This window comes from Hyaena hyaena, unplaced genomic scaffold (assembly GCF_003009895.1).
Source record: "Hyaena hyaena isolate Hyena2069 unplaced genomic scaffold, ASM300989v1 scaffold_687, whole genome shotgun sequence".
In the NCBI taxonomy this organism is placed as follows: Eukaryota; Metazoa; Chordata; class Mammalia; order Carnivora; family Hyaenidae; genus Hyaena; species Hyaena hyaena.
The window spans coordinates 828494-845135 of record NW_024081320.1 but is presented as its reverse complement, the minus strand read 5'-3'; the positions used below and the strand labels follow the sequence as shown (position 1 = coordinate 845135).

Sequence of the window (16642 nt, the reverse complement as noted above, 5' to 3'; positions counted from 1 at the left end):
GAAAGGGCTGCTAAAAGTACTCCCTGTTGCTGTAGTTAATATACTACATTGTATGCACACCACTAGCCAATTTATTCTAGCCACTTTAACAAGGATATCCAGCCTGACAGGCCACACAGAATAGTATCACAAGTCAAGTAAAGCACAAATCATTAGAGGACTCTGAAAGTTGTTTGACATGCACCACGGAGCTCTTTGTCACACAGCCAATTAAGTGACCAAACAAGGAACTTGAAAATACTCATTAATTTCTTCCTAGCAGTATAAATGGAGGTTAGAATCCTTCTTGTCTCATGCACCCAAGGCAGACAAGTAAAACGGGCATAATTCAATTTGCACTTTGTCCAAGATGCAAGTGGAAACTTTGGTTCACAAGAAAGTCTGTATTGGAGACAAAGAATGAAAGGAATAGGTAAAAAAAAAAAAAAAAAAATGTTGAGACAGTACATATAATAATATAGATATATGGGCTTTGGGATTTTTTAAATTAATCAACAGTTGACATCACTTTTATCCTTGAAAAGCTGCATCAGCGTTTCTGAGCAGATTCAGCAGTCCTTGACATTATTACCTCCTCTGTGAAATAAGAACTTGAGTGGATTCCTGAAGGCCATACTCTGCAGGTCTCCCTTGTTGCTTAAGGCTGTTCTTTGGCCTCTCTTGTTGGTTTCTTTTGTCCCTGACCTCTTAGAGTATGACAGTGTCCTGGGGCTCCATCCTAGATTCTTTTCTCTTTTCCCTCTGCACTCATTCCCTTGATGAATTCATCTAGCACATTGGCTGTAAATGCCACTCGCAGTGAAACATTGACAAATGATGATTCCTAGCCTGATCTCTCAGCTGAACTGCATGCTTGTATAACTAACTGCATCTTTAACATCTGCATTGCACAACTAACGGGAATCTCAAAGTTGACATGCCCCAAAGCAAAGGTCTTTTTGTTCTGGTCCCAAGTTGGTCACAGGCAGACCACCTCAATAAATAGTGACTCCATCCTTCCCGTTGCTCAGGCAAAATACTTTCTGCATTTTGACTCCTCTTTCTCTGACATTTAACGTATCCTTAGCAAATCCTGTTTGGTACACTTAGAAAGAAATCCTGAACTTGAGTAATTATCTCAGCATCTCACACTCATACTCTGACCAGTATTGTCCTTGGTCACCCTGTTTCAGCCTTTAGCTTTTCTGCAAGAATCTATTTTTCACTTATAAAACACATTAGGTCATGTCATCACTCTACTCTGAAACCTTCAGTGGTTTACTGTGTCTCTCTGAATAAAAGCCAGCATCCTTACAATGGTCGGTCAAATCTGGGCCCTTGCTACCCTGCAGATTCATGATCTTTTACCCTCTCCTCTTTTACAATGCAACAGTTACAGTCCTTTAAGTGTCCCACTTCAGCTCAGATCATTATCTCACAGTTTGTGGGGTTGAGCCCCGAGTTGGGCTTTGTGCTGACAGCTTAGAGCCTGGAACCTGCTTCTGATTCTGTGTCTCCTTCTCTCTCTGCCTCTCTCCTGCTTGTACTCTGTCTTGCTCTCTCTCTCAAATATAAATAAACATTAAAAAAATTAAAATTACAATGCACCAGCTTCACTGGTCTCCTGGAACACCATGGGCATGTTTCTACCTCAGACATTTTCTGTCTTTCTGTGAGAGTGCTTTCCCTGTATATCTGCATAGTTCACTCCCTCACCTCCTCAGTTTTGCTCAAATATCAACCCAGTGATGCATTTATTTTTCTCCTTAGTATTTATCATCATCTCACATGTCATATTTTTCACATACTTACTGTATTGTTTATATTCTGCCCCTAGAAATTTCATCCTACGAGGGAGAGTAGGATTTTGCCTGTTATGTGCATTGCTGTATCCCAGAGCTGATAAGGTTATTGGACTCATGTGCTCAACTACTAATCCCTGAATGCTTTTGTTGTTAATTATTATGTGGTATTTTTCCATAGTTGGAGACAGACATTGTTTTGACACTGCTGGTGCCTCGCACAGAGATATATAGTGGATAATTAAGGCAAAACAAACAAACTAAATTAATAAATCAGTAATGAGCAAATCATACTTGTGAATTAAAATCGAAAGATTGTATGTTTCAAATTCTTTGTACGCTTTAAAGAACACAAACCATCTGCCTTTGAAGAAGAAGGAGAAGAAGAATGGGAAGGGGAAGAAGAAGAAGAGGAAGAGGAACAGGAAGAGGAAGAGGAAGGAGAAGGAGAAAGGAAGGAAGGAAGGAAGGAAGGAAGAAAACTGTGTGTGTGTTCATTTGCATCTATCACTTATTTCCAACCAGTTCTCAACCTGACTGTGCAGGTAATAGCACGTTCCAAAGGATGACTCAAAAGATTCATATCCATAACTATACATACTTATGTTTTCCATTAAGCAAGGTCAACTGCAGAATCTACAGAGAGTATGTGATGCCTGTGAGATCTGGAGAACCAAAAGCATTGCTGATAAAATTTTTAAAAATAAATAATGCTTAACTAGGAAAATGTCCTGCTTTTAAATCTGTGAAAAATGAATGCCTGTAATTCTTAATATTTCCTGGTAAAGAAGAGAACACTGTTAACAAACATGACTATTTAAAAACATGGGAACAGGGTTGACAAATGAGAAAAAAATGCAAATCTAAGTTCTGGTTTCGTTTATAGAAGATGATAGCAGTACTTGAGTGGTTTGAGGTCAACCTCTACTCCCAGAGTCTCATGAAAAACCACAGATCTCTCTTGGGAGCCATATGACTTTTTACTGATTCATGGATGGCACTCCCAGACCCACCCCAAAACCCATTCCATGACTGGAGTTAAGGATGTCTGCAATCCACCTGTACTAGAATGACTATAATCAAAAAAGAGAGAAAATAAGAAATGTTGCCAAGGACGTGAAGGAACTCAAAGTTTCATGTATTGCTGGTTGGAAGTGTAAAATGGTGTAGTCACTTTGGAAACTGGTTTTACAATTCCTCCTTTTACACAGAGTTACTGTATTTTCTATTTGTTCTTTTCTTTTCTTTTCTTAATATGATGATTTTTTAAAATCACAGTGTCCTCTGAAAACAAAAGGACCTCAAAGCAAGTTATGTGTATAGTTGAACTTAGCAGTACAAAATTATGACCATACTGTCATTTGAACTGAATCTCAAACAAAAAGGAGGGAAAAAACCCTCTTTTACTCTATACCATCCCTGAAATATCATAAAATAAATCAATAAACATAAACCAGTAGATCTATCCTGACTCCTAACACCAAACAATGAAGTCAGTTCTGGAATAGCCATATCCTAAGATTTGGAGCATGAGTTTCAGAATCAGGAAGTTCAAGCTTTGAGTTCAGGACCCCCTTCACTACTATGGTATAATCTGTTAAAGTCATTTAATTTTCTCCCTAGGTCTCATTTTCTCTACTTTAAATTAAAAATAGCAATAATCGGGGTGCCTTTGTGGCTCAGTTGGTTAAGCGTCTGACTCTTGATTTCCACTCAGGTCATGATCTCATGGTTCATGGGTTAGAGCCCCACAACAGGCTCTGCTCTGACAGTGTAGAGCTAGCTTGGGATTTTCTCTCTGTCTTCCTCTACCCCTCTCTTGTGCGCGCTCTCTCTCTCTCTCTCTCTCAAAATAAACAAACATTAAAAAAGTAGCAATAATTATATCATAGGATTGCTGTGACTATTAAATAAGAATTTATACAAACTGCTCCACACAGTGATGGCCACAGAATTAGTGCCTAATAAATGCATTTGTTCTTAATAATAAATCATTGTTGATGTTACAATAGTATTATAGACACATTAGAATAGCTGTGTTAGTGCCATCCATGCTAGTGGGTCAAGTCACCTTATCTCTCAGATCTTAGTGAACTCATTTTAATTTTTAAGGTACCATCGTTTAATATATGACATCACGGTATGTGTTACATAACACATTGTGTTACATGTAACACAAGCTTTATTTGTCCTCTTTGGCATAATACTTAAAACTCTATTCTTGAATGAAGGTATCCATTTTGCCCAAGACATGATAATAATTTTTTTTTTTTTTTTTACTATGACTCATATCAGTTTCTATTTTTTGGTGGTGAACAAAGATTTTAGTGTAATCTAAAAAAACTAAATGAAAAAAATACTGGACCTATTTTTTTTTTTTTTTGTTAAAATTTTTGAGGTACAAGCATACTGAGTATTAGAAGATTCACATATTATTTAAAAATCGAAGCAATCACCTTTTAATTATTCACCTACAGAACAGTATTCAGTTATCATGGCAGCCAGATGATGGTTCAGTTTTTACTGTGCTTTTTCTGTTTAATAAACAAATATAGGAAGTAAGAAGAAGTAAAAGATTGATCTAGATAATTCATAGAATAGACACAGTACCTCTAAATAATTAAAAGCTAACTGGATTTGAAGGTCAAAGTCAAACCTAGAAGAATCACTGTTTGTGCCCATGGAAGGCCATAGTTTTTAAGAATCTCATGCTGTTTAAACAGTTATATTTTTTTCAAATTTAATGCATAAAGCACTTCTAGTGTATTTTATCCCTATCATATAGATAGCTCAGAATGTGCAACAAACCTAGAAACAATAGGGAACATAAAAGAAGTCTTTAAAATTCAAATAGACTAAAGTTTAAAGTATTATTTACACTAGAATTTCATAGAGTAATCATCTATATTAAAATGAATAGAAGTAATGCCATGTCTTAGTGAGCAGAGCATTTCTACTTCACAAATATTCTGTTTGTATTTGGTCTTATCAGATGTTTAGTCAATAGTTGAAACATTTACTCACAGTCAATTATAACACCAGGAAATCAGCCATTGAATAAATTGTGCTATTAATTTTCCATCAGAGATTCATGTTTGAATGACCATGCATTTCATAGATTTAAATACCGAAAGGCTAATTATCTCCAAGGCCCCATTAAAGGGATAGCATAGATTGCAATCAAAAACGATCCTAAAATTGCTAAAAAATGATCTTCAGCTTTCATTGCTGAAGAACACTTCAATTTCTCTACCTATTATACATATTAAGAGGATAGGTTTTATGTGTATATGTATATATATCTCAAAGGCAATTTTTTTCCCCAAAAACCTTAGGGAAAATACAAAAAAACTAACTGAATGTTTCTAATATTCAAGGATTCATAAATTTATACAGTAAAATTCATATTGAAAGCTTATCTTTCTAATGTCTGTTTGAAGTAAAGTATTTTCCCTCCTCTTTTTTGAAGTCTCAGGTCCTTATCCCATTCCGTAGCTCAGGATAACAGCCAATTGCCTGACTGCCTTCCAGTGTATGTCTGTGGGGGGCTCCTGTACATCTGGAATTAAAGTTGTTTTTTTCTCCTGTTAATCTGTATTATGTCAATTTAATTATTAGAACAGCCAAAGAACCTAGAGGGGAAAAAGGAAAAAATTTTCAAACCTCTACACTGCCTTCCTGCCTTGTAAAAAGAACTATAAAGGTTGTTTCTGCCATTCTTTCACACAGAACCCATAAACAAAGAAATGGTTTCTATCTGCTTAGAAACAAATTGCAACATGGTAAATGGAGAAAAAAATATATTTATATCAGGACTAAGATGTTTATAATGAGTGGGAAAATAAGACAGTCACAGCATGGGTGGAATATTTTGGTACAGAAGCATGACATTCTAAGTGTTCTGGACTATTTGTCTTATATGACTGATTACATGTCAGTTTTGAATGATTTGCTACTCAAATATTAGCTAGCCCCAATGTATTAATGAAATGTTTTCACACACACCTGTATAAAGAAATTAGAGATTTACGTTTGGCACCCAACTCACCTTTTAGTTTTGATCAAAATACTCACATACCAAGTTACATCTCTTTGTTGGTCTGTTTTCTTCTTGGATGACAGAACATGGACACTGCCAAATTTCTTTTCCTTTTACATGTCTTTCTATGCCCACCCTTCATGCCCTCCCTGAAATCCGTTTAGCTCAACAGGGTACATTACCGTTCTTCTATCAGATAGATGCCCATCAATGCTATCGTCAACAGAGACAATTCAACAACTTAACACATTTATAAAAACGCAGAAAGTACCTGGACATAGGCTCTGCAAGAGCGCTCTCTTTTCTGAAGCTGAATCCATTAAGACAGCAGATTAAACACAGAATAGAAAAAACAAGTTAGTGACAGAAGAAAACAAGAAAAATAAAAGAATGCATCTACACAAAACACCTTATTCTGTTGTGCACTACTTTCTAGAGGAGATGAAAGCTAAGCAGCAGCAAAATGTAAGCCATGGCTTGAAAGATAGTCGCCAGCCACCTTTCAGAATAACCCAGGTGAAAACTGTATGGTATAAAGTTGTTAATGATGGGAGGAAATCTGGGAATAAATGTAGTAGAAATTAGTAAAAATCATTACACTTCAGTTATTTGAAATGATTCATTTCACACCAGGTTAGCGGTTAATTCATGGGCCACAAATGAAGACATGAAGTTAAGGAAATTATACCAAAACTTTGGAATCCACATTGTTTGTGGTTTAAAGATTATAGATATGGTTAATATGCACCACAAACTGTATGTTCAAACACAAAAAATTCTGTTTATCAGAAAAACAGAAATGTCCATTCATAGGATTATTTGATTCCAAGGGAAAGATACCAACAGATAAGTAACTTATGATTAGAAGAATGTGATTAATCTTCTGACTTATCACTGCTTTTATTACTTGAATAATTTCTTTTCACAGCTTTGACCAAAAAAAAAAAATGTATACATTTTAGAAACTTCTGTGGGATAAGAAGCCTTGTTGTTATTTGTTTGCATACAGAGTGATGATTTTTCTGGGCAAAAGGTTAACAATAACTCATATTCAATCCCAAACATTTTATTTTCTGGTGATAGAATGAGTAATTAGTAAGTTTAATTGCCCTGTTTAAATAAATGACAAACATTTTATACATTCGATTGTGATTTTCTTCCTCTTCCCTAATTTTTTTCCCTTCAGTAGTCCTGATTGTTGGAGAAAATTACCCAGGTTTAAGAAGCAGTTACTCTGATGCCTTTTGTGTGGCTAATACTCTCCCAACTTTAATTCATGCATTCTTCAATGAGCATACTGCAGTTACTCCTCTACAGAATTAAGTGAGGAATGAGTGCAAGTAAATTGCCAGCGCTGTCATTTGGATCACTGACTCGCATCTTGGTGTTGCAGGACTCTAAACCCTTCAGAATTTCAATGTGGAGTTCAATTGATTTGTACCAAGTTGACTTTGCAAATCTGATGGGTTATAACTGCTTCGGGGAACAGTGGGAACCACAGGAAATGAGAGCAAGCCAGCAAGCATGTGAATAACCTTTGCCCTCCCATCTCCTTACCCCATCATGCAAATTAACATATGACAAACCACATTATATAAACAATTGAAAAGAGCCAAATGGGAACAAAAGAAAGCATTAAAAAGCTTCACAAATGGAAATTTGCCCATTATGTAGTTATTTGATATTCAGAGTAGGCAAGCTGATTAGCTGTAGCCAGTTAGAATGTGACATTAATTGCCAGCTTTACCTGATATTGTCAGACATCAACACCATTTTTAAATAAAGATACAAAGTATTGCTATAACAAGTAATGTTATGGATATGTAACATTAATAGAAATTACTACTTCCACTACATTAGGATAACAATAGCTGGCAGCAATGTTCATTAATAGCATCTAGTCAGCCTGGGTAATAACACATTAAAATCACAGCATGCCCAGATTACATAGGCGGCTGCGGATTACATTTTATCAGGGACTTGGTTGTGATTCTGTCAGGGGCATAAGTGACAAAAATAACTCCTTTATGCTCAACATGAAAAAAAAACTTTAATAATAATTTATATCTACTAGATAAAACAGGATCGGTTTTCTGAGGATGAAATTTCAGGAAAAACTGTATTTTCCAAATAAAATAGCAGACTTTCCTATATCAAACAGTCATTATTTGAAAAATTTCTTCCATCTTTATCAGTGCAACTTTTAGTCTAATAAGACACAAAAGAACTGAACATATTAAAACACCACTCAGAAGTCATTTGTCATTCTAAAGGAGAATGTTCATTGAGTGAATTGCGTTAAGGACTTTAGTCTGTTACTACCAAATTCTTGCTTTTTAAAGTATTAGGATTATCAGACATTCAAGGCTTTCAAATCCAAATTGATCACTTCTCCTGCACAAATACCTTTCAGGGAACATATGTCATTTGATGGTAGCAATTCTAGTATATTTTTCATCCTAAAGTTAATTCACCATGTGATTTTATAAAAGTAATAAATTACATTCCTTATAAATATGTAAAATATATTTTACATAGTTATGTAAATAAAGTGCTGATATAATGTATAGGTTATATACAATAAATATAAAATGCTTGTATATGTTTATGTAATATGTAAATATATTGTATATTTATAAGTAGCAATAAGAATACATAAAATGTATCCTTTCTGAAATTTAAAAATGTATTATTTTTTATTATTTACAATTCAAATTTGCTGAAATACAATTAAACCTTCTAAGTGTTAACATAGTGAAGGAAAATCTGAGCAATTTAAATATCAAAAGGAAATACAAATTAAAACCTAATTACTTGCCTCATGAGGTTTTAAGTATAATATTAATTAGATTAAGTCATTTCATTTTTTAAAACATCTTTATTGAATTGCTAATATCCTTTCTCATTGTGGCTATTTTCTAAATTTATACCTATTGATTAGACATTTGTTTTATGATAATTATTTTAATATAAAAGTTTGAATGGAAAAAGAGCAAAATAAATCACATTTACTCATATTGACCTTGCCAGAATTTAGCATTCAAAAACGGTAAACACTAAAGAAAACAGATTTGTAAATTCAAAAAATATATGGAGAGATTATCACTTATTGTGTTCTTAGAGGCCAAATAGGGTGGGTCATCATTAATAACAAAATAGTGAAGCAGACTGAATAGGACTAGTGATGCTCTTTAGAACAAACTGACTATATAGAAAGAGAGAAATTAACCAGAAAGTCTCACTGATTCTGCTACAGCTTTAGAGATACATAACTAAAGTCCTTACCTTGTTCAAACTCCGCGCAGCACTATCTTTTCCACCTGGGGTCAAGTTCCGGAGTTGTACATCTAGGAGTCCTACCAGCTGGTCCATAGCACGGACTGAGTAGGTGATGTCTCCAGCATTCAAATGATTTCTTGTTTGTTCAGCCAGCTCTCTAGCAATGTTGGCAGCTGTCTCTCCAGATTTCAACTGCAGTTTTGAAAACAGAATAAAAAGAAAAGAGAGATTAAGTAAGTGATTTTATTGGTTTCTGTGAGCAATTGTTTTTGCATAGGATTTACAGTCATCAAGTCAAGACATAGTTATTTAACTCCATCTTCACCTGGAATATATTCTCTGAGTTTTCCTATTAATCCATCTTTTTCCACTATACCTAACTTGAAATTCATATCTTTAGGAAGCTATCCCCTGAGGAATCTCTCTTCTAAGAATTGTTCTCACCTTAATTATCCATCTGTGTGGTCAAATCTAAGGTGTGCCCTATGATTTCTCTGTGAGTTTCTAAATCAGATGCTGATGGGTTGCCATGCAGTTGTGAATCCCCTACCATATTCTAAGTTCTCAGAGAAAAACAGAAATTTTCCATTGTGCCTAATTTAGCACTTAATACACAATGTATACTGACTGGCTACTAAGCTCTGTGAAAATTTGTCCCAAATACAATCCCTGTTTTTCAAAGGTCTTCATTTTCTTATTAACTAAATAAGAGATTTTGCTACCAATGCACTAGGTATAATATAATGTCTTCCTTTCTGAAGCTACGTGCTTATTTTTCAACTATATTCTATAAAAATATATCAAATTGTCAATACCCCAAAGATATTATTTAAAAAGACAGAGAAACTAATACCACATGCTTATGTGAACAAATTTGATAGCTTTGGGTAATAAGGAGATAGGAATATTTTATGCTAATACAACTTAAATACAGGGGTGCCTGGGTGGCTCAGTTGGTTCAGTGTCCAACTCCGGCTCAGGTAATGACCTCATGTTTGTGAATTCGAGCCCTGTGTTGGGCTCTGTGTTGACAGCTCAGAGCCTGGAGCCTGCTTCAGATTCTGTGTCTCATTCTCTCTCTGCCCCTTCTCTACTTGTGCTCTGTCTCTCTCTGTCTCTCAAAAATAAAAAAATATATATATTTAAAAAGGCAACTTAAATAGATAATAGTGTCATGTTTAGGAACCTTTTTTTTTTTTTTAGCACGGTCCTATATAAAACTTATGGTCACACAGAGAAAAGTCCTCTCTGTAAGATTATCTTCTAGCAGGTATTCAGATGGCTATGAGGAGCAACACTAAGACTCTTCGTCACATAAGTTACCACTATCTTCTCAGGGATGCTCAATAAATATTTGTAGCAGGACTGAATGTTAAACAAATAAGTTAGGGTGATTGAAACATCTAAATCATTAATAATCATATCCTCAATTATATTTAAAAATCCAAATTGAAAACAAAGCAAATATAGTAACAGAATGTTGGCAAGGATTTGTGGAAATGTCTATCACCCTCAGAAATAGATCCTGGGCATATATATTTGTATAGGTCCTACACAGAACTAATTACCAATGTCCATTAAATTTTGTAATGTGAAGACTATATAACTGAGTGATTTCTCTTATCACCATCAACCATAAGAAATAATCCCACAGATGTAAAATAGAAATAGTCAAAGTTGTTCATTCTAGCTTGTTTAAAATACAAAATGGATTATGACCTGTGAGAAAGTGCTCATGTATATAAATATCATGGAATATTGTACAATGGTTTAAAAGTATAAAGGAAAAAAAAGTATAAAGGATATCAATATCATTAACATCAAATTTCAGCATGCAATGTTGAATTAAAACAAATGCAAGTATAAAAATTTATTTATATATGTTAATATCTATTAGGATGCTTCTTGAAATAAAAATGCAAAATGTAAGCAGCATATAAATATGCTATGAAAAAGAAATATGATACATAAAATATGATATTTTTTGTGTTTATTTTACATATATTTAAGCACAATGTCTGAAAGATGGGAATCAAAGGAAAAATTCTTTTGGATAATGTTTAAATTTTACAAGAAGAATGGTTAAACTATTGATTATATATAATCAGCTTTTTTATAAATCCTTAAAATAATAAGCACCTGCACTAACTTTAATAATTTGTAAAATATGGCCAAGACTTACTTAGCTAAGATACCCGTAAAACCAAATGACACATATTATAGGGTTCAAGGATAAGTACATAACAAATTCAGTGTAGATCAGAGTAACAATCATGGCCCAGTGACTGTCATGAAAGTACTTTCAAATGGTTACAGAGTGACATAAATATGATTATAATCCATTCATTTTAATTTTATAGACAATGTAAGGCTGCTTACTGGTAATCTAATAATCAGTAAGTGATTTACAAAATTTAGTATCCATTAATTTAAATTAGTGAGATGCTAGGTATTCATAAAGTATTCATATTCAGTATTCCATTCAGACTTATTGAATGGTGCACATGACACAAGTGCTTGGTAACTTTGAAAAACTTACTGTGCATATGAATATGCAGTAGCTGGAATTCCTATAATTTTCCAAAGGAATGCTCTTTTAATCAACGCATGATTCATAGTGTGCTGGCATTTGTTGTAGTTTCTATCTATGCTATTCTTATAATAATGAATATATTTGTATAATTCTATGGTTTTACTTTGTTAATCACTGTATTGTACAATCATTCCTTTTTTATAAATATTTTTTAAAATTTATTTTGAGAGAGACAGAGATGCTGTGAACAGAAGAGGAACAGAGAGAGAAGAAGAGAGAGAGAATCCCAGGCATGCTCTGCATTGTCACCACAGAGTCCAAAGAGGGGCTTGAAGTCATGAAATTGAGATTATAACCTCAGCAGAAACTGAGAGTTGGACACTTAAACAACTGAGCCACACAGGCACCCCTGTACAATTGTTCTATACCTTTGTTGACTGTTCTAATGTTTTCTTTTATTTCTTTACTGCCATGTATTAGTTTTTCTATGAGAAATGTCAGGGCAGAAGGACCTCTAGAGTCTTTTGATTTACTTAAATGGTCCATGTTGAAAAAAGTTTGATGAGGATCTGGGGTTAGGAGCATAAAGGTAAATAATATTAATGCAATGATGCAATTTTATTTTTGTTTATTTATTTATTTGTAGGAGAAAGAGAGCACAAACTAGGGAGGGGCAGCGAGAGACAGACACACAGAATCTAAAGCAAGCTCCAGGCTCCCAGCTATCAGCACAGAGCCCAATGTGTGGCTCAAACCCACAAACTGTGAGATCATGACCTGAGCCAAAGATAGGACGCTTAACTGACTGAGCCACCCAGGTGCCCCAATGAGGCAATTTTAATAACAGGATTGTATATGAGATATTACGGGAATATAGTGGAGGGTTAGTAAACATCTGGAAATAGGATAGGAAGGCAACAGAAGTTAACAACTAGAATAACCATGGTTTGGCAAGACAGGGTACTATAGGTACAACAGAATGGAAAAGCACTCTTTTCTATCTTCAGAATTCAATATTGATACCTACACAGTATAAATTGTGTAGTGTGTGAGGTAAATATGTATTGAATCTTGCTTTAAAAAAATAGGATGACTATTCCTATAATTTCAACAGTTATTCATTCAGTCTATATGTTCTTTTATTCTTTAACTAAATTTTGAATTTCTAATGGCATTATGCTAAAGTCTGAGACTACAATACTGAATAAAATGGTTCCCAGTAAAAAGGAGCCTACGTACTAGCAATGGAAAGAACTGTTAATAAACTAGCTACAAAATTATTTAACTTGAATTTTGTAGAGTGCAATACAGAATCCAAGTTTAAGGGCATTTTAATCAAGGGTATGAAGTTAGGGAATAATTTAGGAAATGCTTTTCTAAGGAAGGCTATTTCATCTGAGGTGGAGTGAAAAATAAAGGATTGGGTTAGGATGCAGGTGAAGGCCTCTAGGCAGAGGACACTTTCAGGAGGGAGGAGCATGGGATCCTAGGGGAACTGCACAAGTTGTGCTAAAACTGAATTTAGACAGCCAGAGAAGTGAGCAAGGGGCGGATTAAGTGGTCCCCTTCATAAGTCACGATGAAGATTTTGGGAATCGTGCTAAGATGAAGGGAAAGTACTAATATGTCTAAACAGGAGTGATTTAATGAGCTGTGTTTGAAATCCAACTCACGAGAATGGATTAGAGGGTTCAGGAGTGAATGAATGAATGAAAGGGTACTTGCCAAGAGGCTACAGCAGTAGAAGCTGTTGTAGATTAGGGTAGCAGCAGTGGAGACTGGTGAAAAGTGGCCTGATTTGGGAGAGACTTATAAGTACAAGGACAGGCCTACTCTCTGACTGGATGTGGGAGGGGAAGGAAAGACAGGCACTCCATGCTCCATGGTAATGCCATTAACTGGATTCTCCAACAACCATTGTGACCTCAACATTCACCGCTGAGTTCAAAAGTTGCTTTCTAGCCCAGGCTTTCACTGATTATACTTTTTTTTTTTTTACACAAATAGTTTATTGTCAAGTTGGTTTCTATATAACACCCAGTGCTCATCCCCACAAGTGCCCGCCTCCATGCCCATCACCCCACCCCCCACACCCATCAGTCCTCAGTTTGTTCTCAGCATTCAAGGGTCTCTCATGGTTATAAGTCAGGCAGAGAAGGACAAATACCATATGTTTGCATGTATAGGAGGATTAGGAGGAACTTAATGGAGGACCGTGGGGAAGAAGAAGGGGGGAAATAGTGATTATATTCTTTCTAGTGGCAGCGAGAGGCTAGTCCACTGTCCTGATGGCCCTATTTACTTCTCTCGCCCCAGTAGTCATGGACCATAAGTATCTCATTTGTATATAACAAATAATACATGCATCTCTTGAATCTGCCTCAAGTCTTCTGTGCAGAGGCAGGGTTGAAATAATGCTATTCTGTATATCCTAGCTTACAGACCTAATGAAAATGTCTGTCTCTAACATTTCTTGCACAATATTCTGCTGAAGTTATTTCTCAGCAATAAGCATATGCACACTGAGAAATCTTACGAGTTCTGTGAGGATTAGTAAATTAATGCCTGTATTGAAATGGTAGGATTATATCCAGGACTTGAATAGGGGAGGGAAAACCCTGCAGCTTTAGTTGAGGATAATTATGACACAGATGGATACTATTTACATGTCAAATTTTGACACATGTAAAAACAATTTTCTTTGAAATAAGCTTTGATGTTTTATGAGATTTATTACATCAAACATTAATCGGGTGCCAAACCAATTCATGAAGGAGTTTCTCATAGTGTTTAAGTATATAGCTATCATTTCTTTGACAGATCTACTTATGCAATTGTGTTATAAATCAGAGTCAAGTAGGTATAGAAACAATTAAATGCTTCTATCTTACAACTGAAAGTAGGTTAAATAAGCCTGAAGTCCTAGAAACCCTAACAATCTCTGATAAAATTAAGGAGCAATTTACGGAATCTCTATGGAAATGAAAAGAATGGAGAAATTAAAATCTGGGTGACAGGATAGTCTTTCAAGACAGGCAACCCGCTTAATTTATACCATAAAATAGCAACAATTCTAGATCTTCACATCATTCTTTAGAAAATGCAGGAAGAACTCTACTTATCTCAAAATCTGTCAGTAGCTGGTGAACAAACAAAAGACAAGACTCCTCAGTTTGCTAGAAATAGAAAGACTATTTTCCAGTGACAATTCAGGCATTTCTTTTCCATATAATAGTTGGACTAGATGATAAAGGAGGAAGATTACCTCACTTTACATGCAAAGTAAAATGGAAGCCATTCAAAACTGTAATTTCAAAGAATTTTAAGTTGAAAAAGACTGGAGGGAATATAAAGTGCAATAAGCTCTTTGAAGGTATGAAACACAGAAAATATAAACTCCTTTTGGAGAATTTGAGTCTAATCTAGAGATCAAGCTGAAGTGAGAGACTTTATTTTAGTAAATAGTCATTATGGTGAGAAAATACGATATTTTGCTACATATGTGTGAAGAAGCTGAGCTCTGAACTAATTTGCTGACTTTCAAGAAAAGTTGGAAAATACTTTTAAAGATTAATTAGTAGACTAATCTATCTTTCTATCCACTCATCTATTTATCTTTGAACCTGCCCTTTCTTCTATCCATCCATCCATCCATCCATCCACCCACCCCCCCATTCACCCATCCACCCATCTATCTATCCACCTACCTGCCAATTTTTCTCTCTCCCTCTCTCTCCCACCTTCCTGTCTATTGTTGCAGGGGTAAAGGTCGCTTTGTGCAAAACTTTTTGCTTTGCCCTTTCTGTACATATTATATTTTTATTAAACCTCAACATCATCGGAGTATTCTTGCTAGTTTGCAACAAATTTCTTCATGAAATTCTGATTTTAAAGGCTTACATTTTTGCTAATAAAATGTAACGCACTCTTTATCACCCCATAAAATTTAATATATAATTTCACCAGTATGTCAGTGGCCTGAATTCATTCGTGAATCAGAAGGCATCAAAATTCTTTGCCTGTTTTCTCCCTCCCTCCCTGACTACCAGAATGGGGGCAGAGATGTGTGTGCATAATTCATTTCTTAATAAGCATGAAAATACAGTTTGCTTTTTCAAACTAAAGTAAGCATCCTGACCCGTGTACTTGTATATACTTGCTGTCTACAGTGGTGCTAGACACACAGTGGGTGGACAGTATTAGTGATAATGAAAAGAATGATCCTCCCTGTGGCATTGATGCTGAGAGTGTGATACAGGGGTGTTCTTTCCTCAAAAGCCCTCAGGAATTCCCCGAGAAGCGCTATACAGCCATAAAGCAGGTGCCTCACACCCCAGGATATATTCACTCAGAAGCTCATGACTAGGGCAAACTGAATACACTGTTAACAGAAAAACACTCCCTCCTTTCTTTTCTCATCTATGCTTTCATTGGGGGTAAATAGTGTTCCTTTATTTTAAAAGTTTGAAGTTCACAAGACTACAAAGGGGGAAGAGAGAAGGAATGAATCATGAAAGATAACTGTTTCACTTTAAGTTTTCAACATGAAATAAAAAATCCACTAGAAAGGGAGGAAGTTCAGAGCAGAGGAGAGGGGACAGGGCATGGGAAGGGAGAAGGGAGGAAGAGCGGCAGTGCAGGGAGAAAGGAGAAGAGGAAGAGAATGGGAAAGGGAAGAGGGATAAGAGAAGGGGAATACGAAGCTGAGAATTATTCAATTCCCGGGTCAAGGCCACTTTCCAATTTCCTCCATCTTACTCTCTACCCTAGAGGGTGAGCTTACAAGACTGTTATCAGAGCACCCCTCTTCTCTGGCTTCCACTGGGTTTGTCCAATGGGGAGGGTGGGCAAGTGAATGGAAGGAGGAGGGAGAGTAAGGTCAGTGTATTTATTTTCCTTTGGTCTCTTTCTGAAAAGTTGCCTGGGGCTAGGCTGAGTCTCTTGTCTGTAGGTCATCTTTCCTCTCAAAGATCTCTGCTTCCAATTTTTGGTCACTCCTTTGATCCAGCA

The 16642-nt window shown here is 35.5% G+C and overlaps 1 protein-coding gene across 1 annotated transcript in view; it reads right to left on the bottom strand.

Annotated features, from left to right (window-relative positions):
• ADGRL3 (adhesion G protein-coupled receptor L3) overlaps positions 1-16642 on the bottom strand; it is a 516039-nt gene that overhangs the window by 130352 nt on the left and 369045 nt on the right. Inside the window, exons 10-11 of the mRNA XM_039217419.1 lie at positions 9106-9291; positions 6092-6130 (exon numbers count right to left, since the gene is read on the bottom strand). Coding sequence (XP_039073350.1) covers positions 6092-6130; positions 9106-9291 — 225 coding nt within the window. The remainder of the gene's footprint in view (positions 1-6091; positions 6131-9105; positions 9292-16642) is intronic.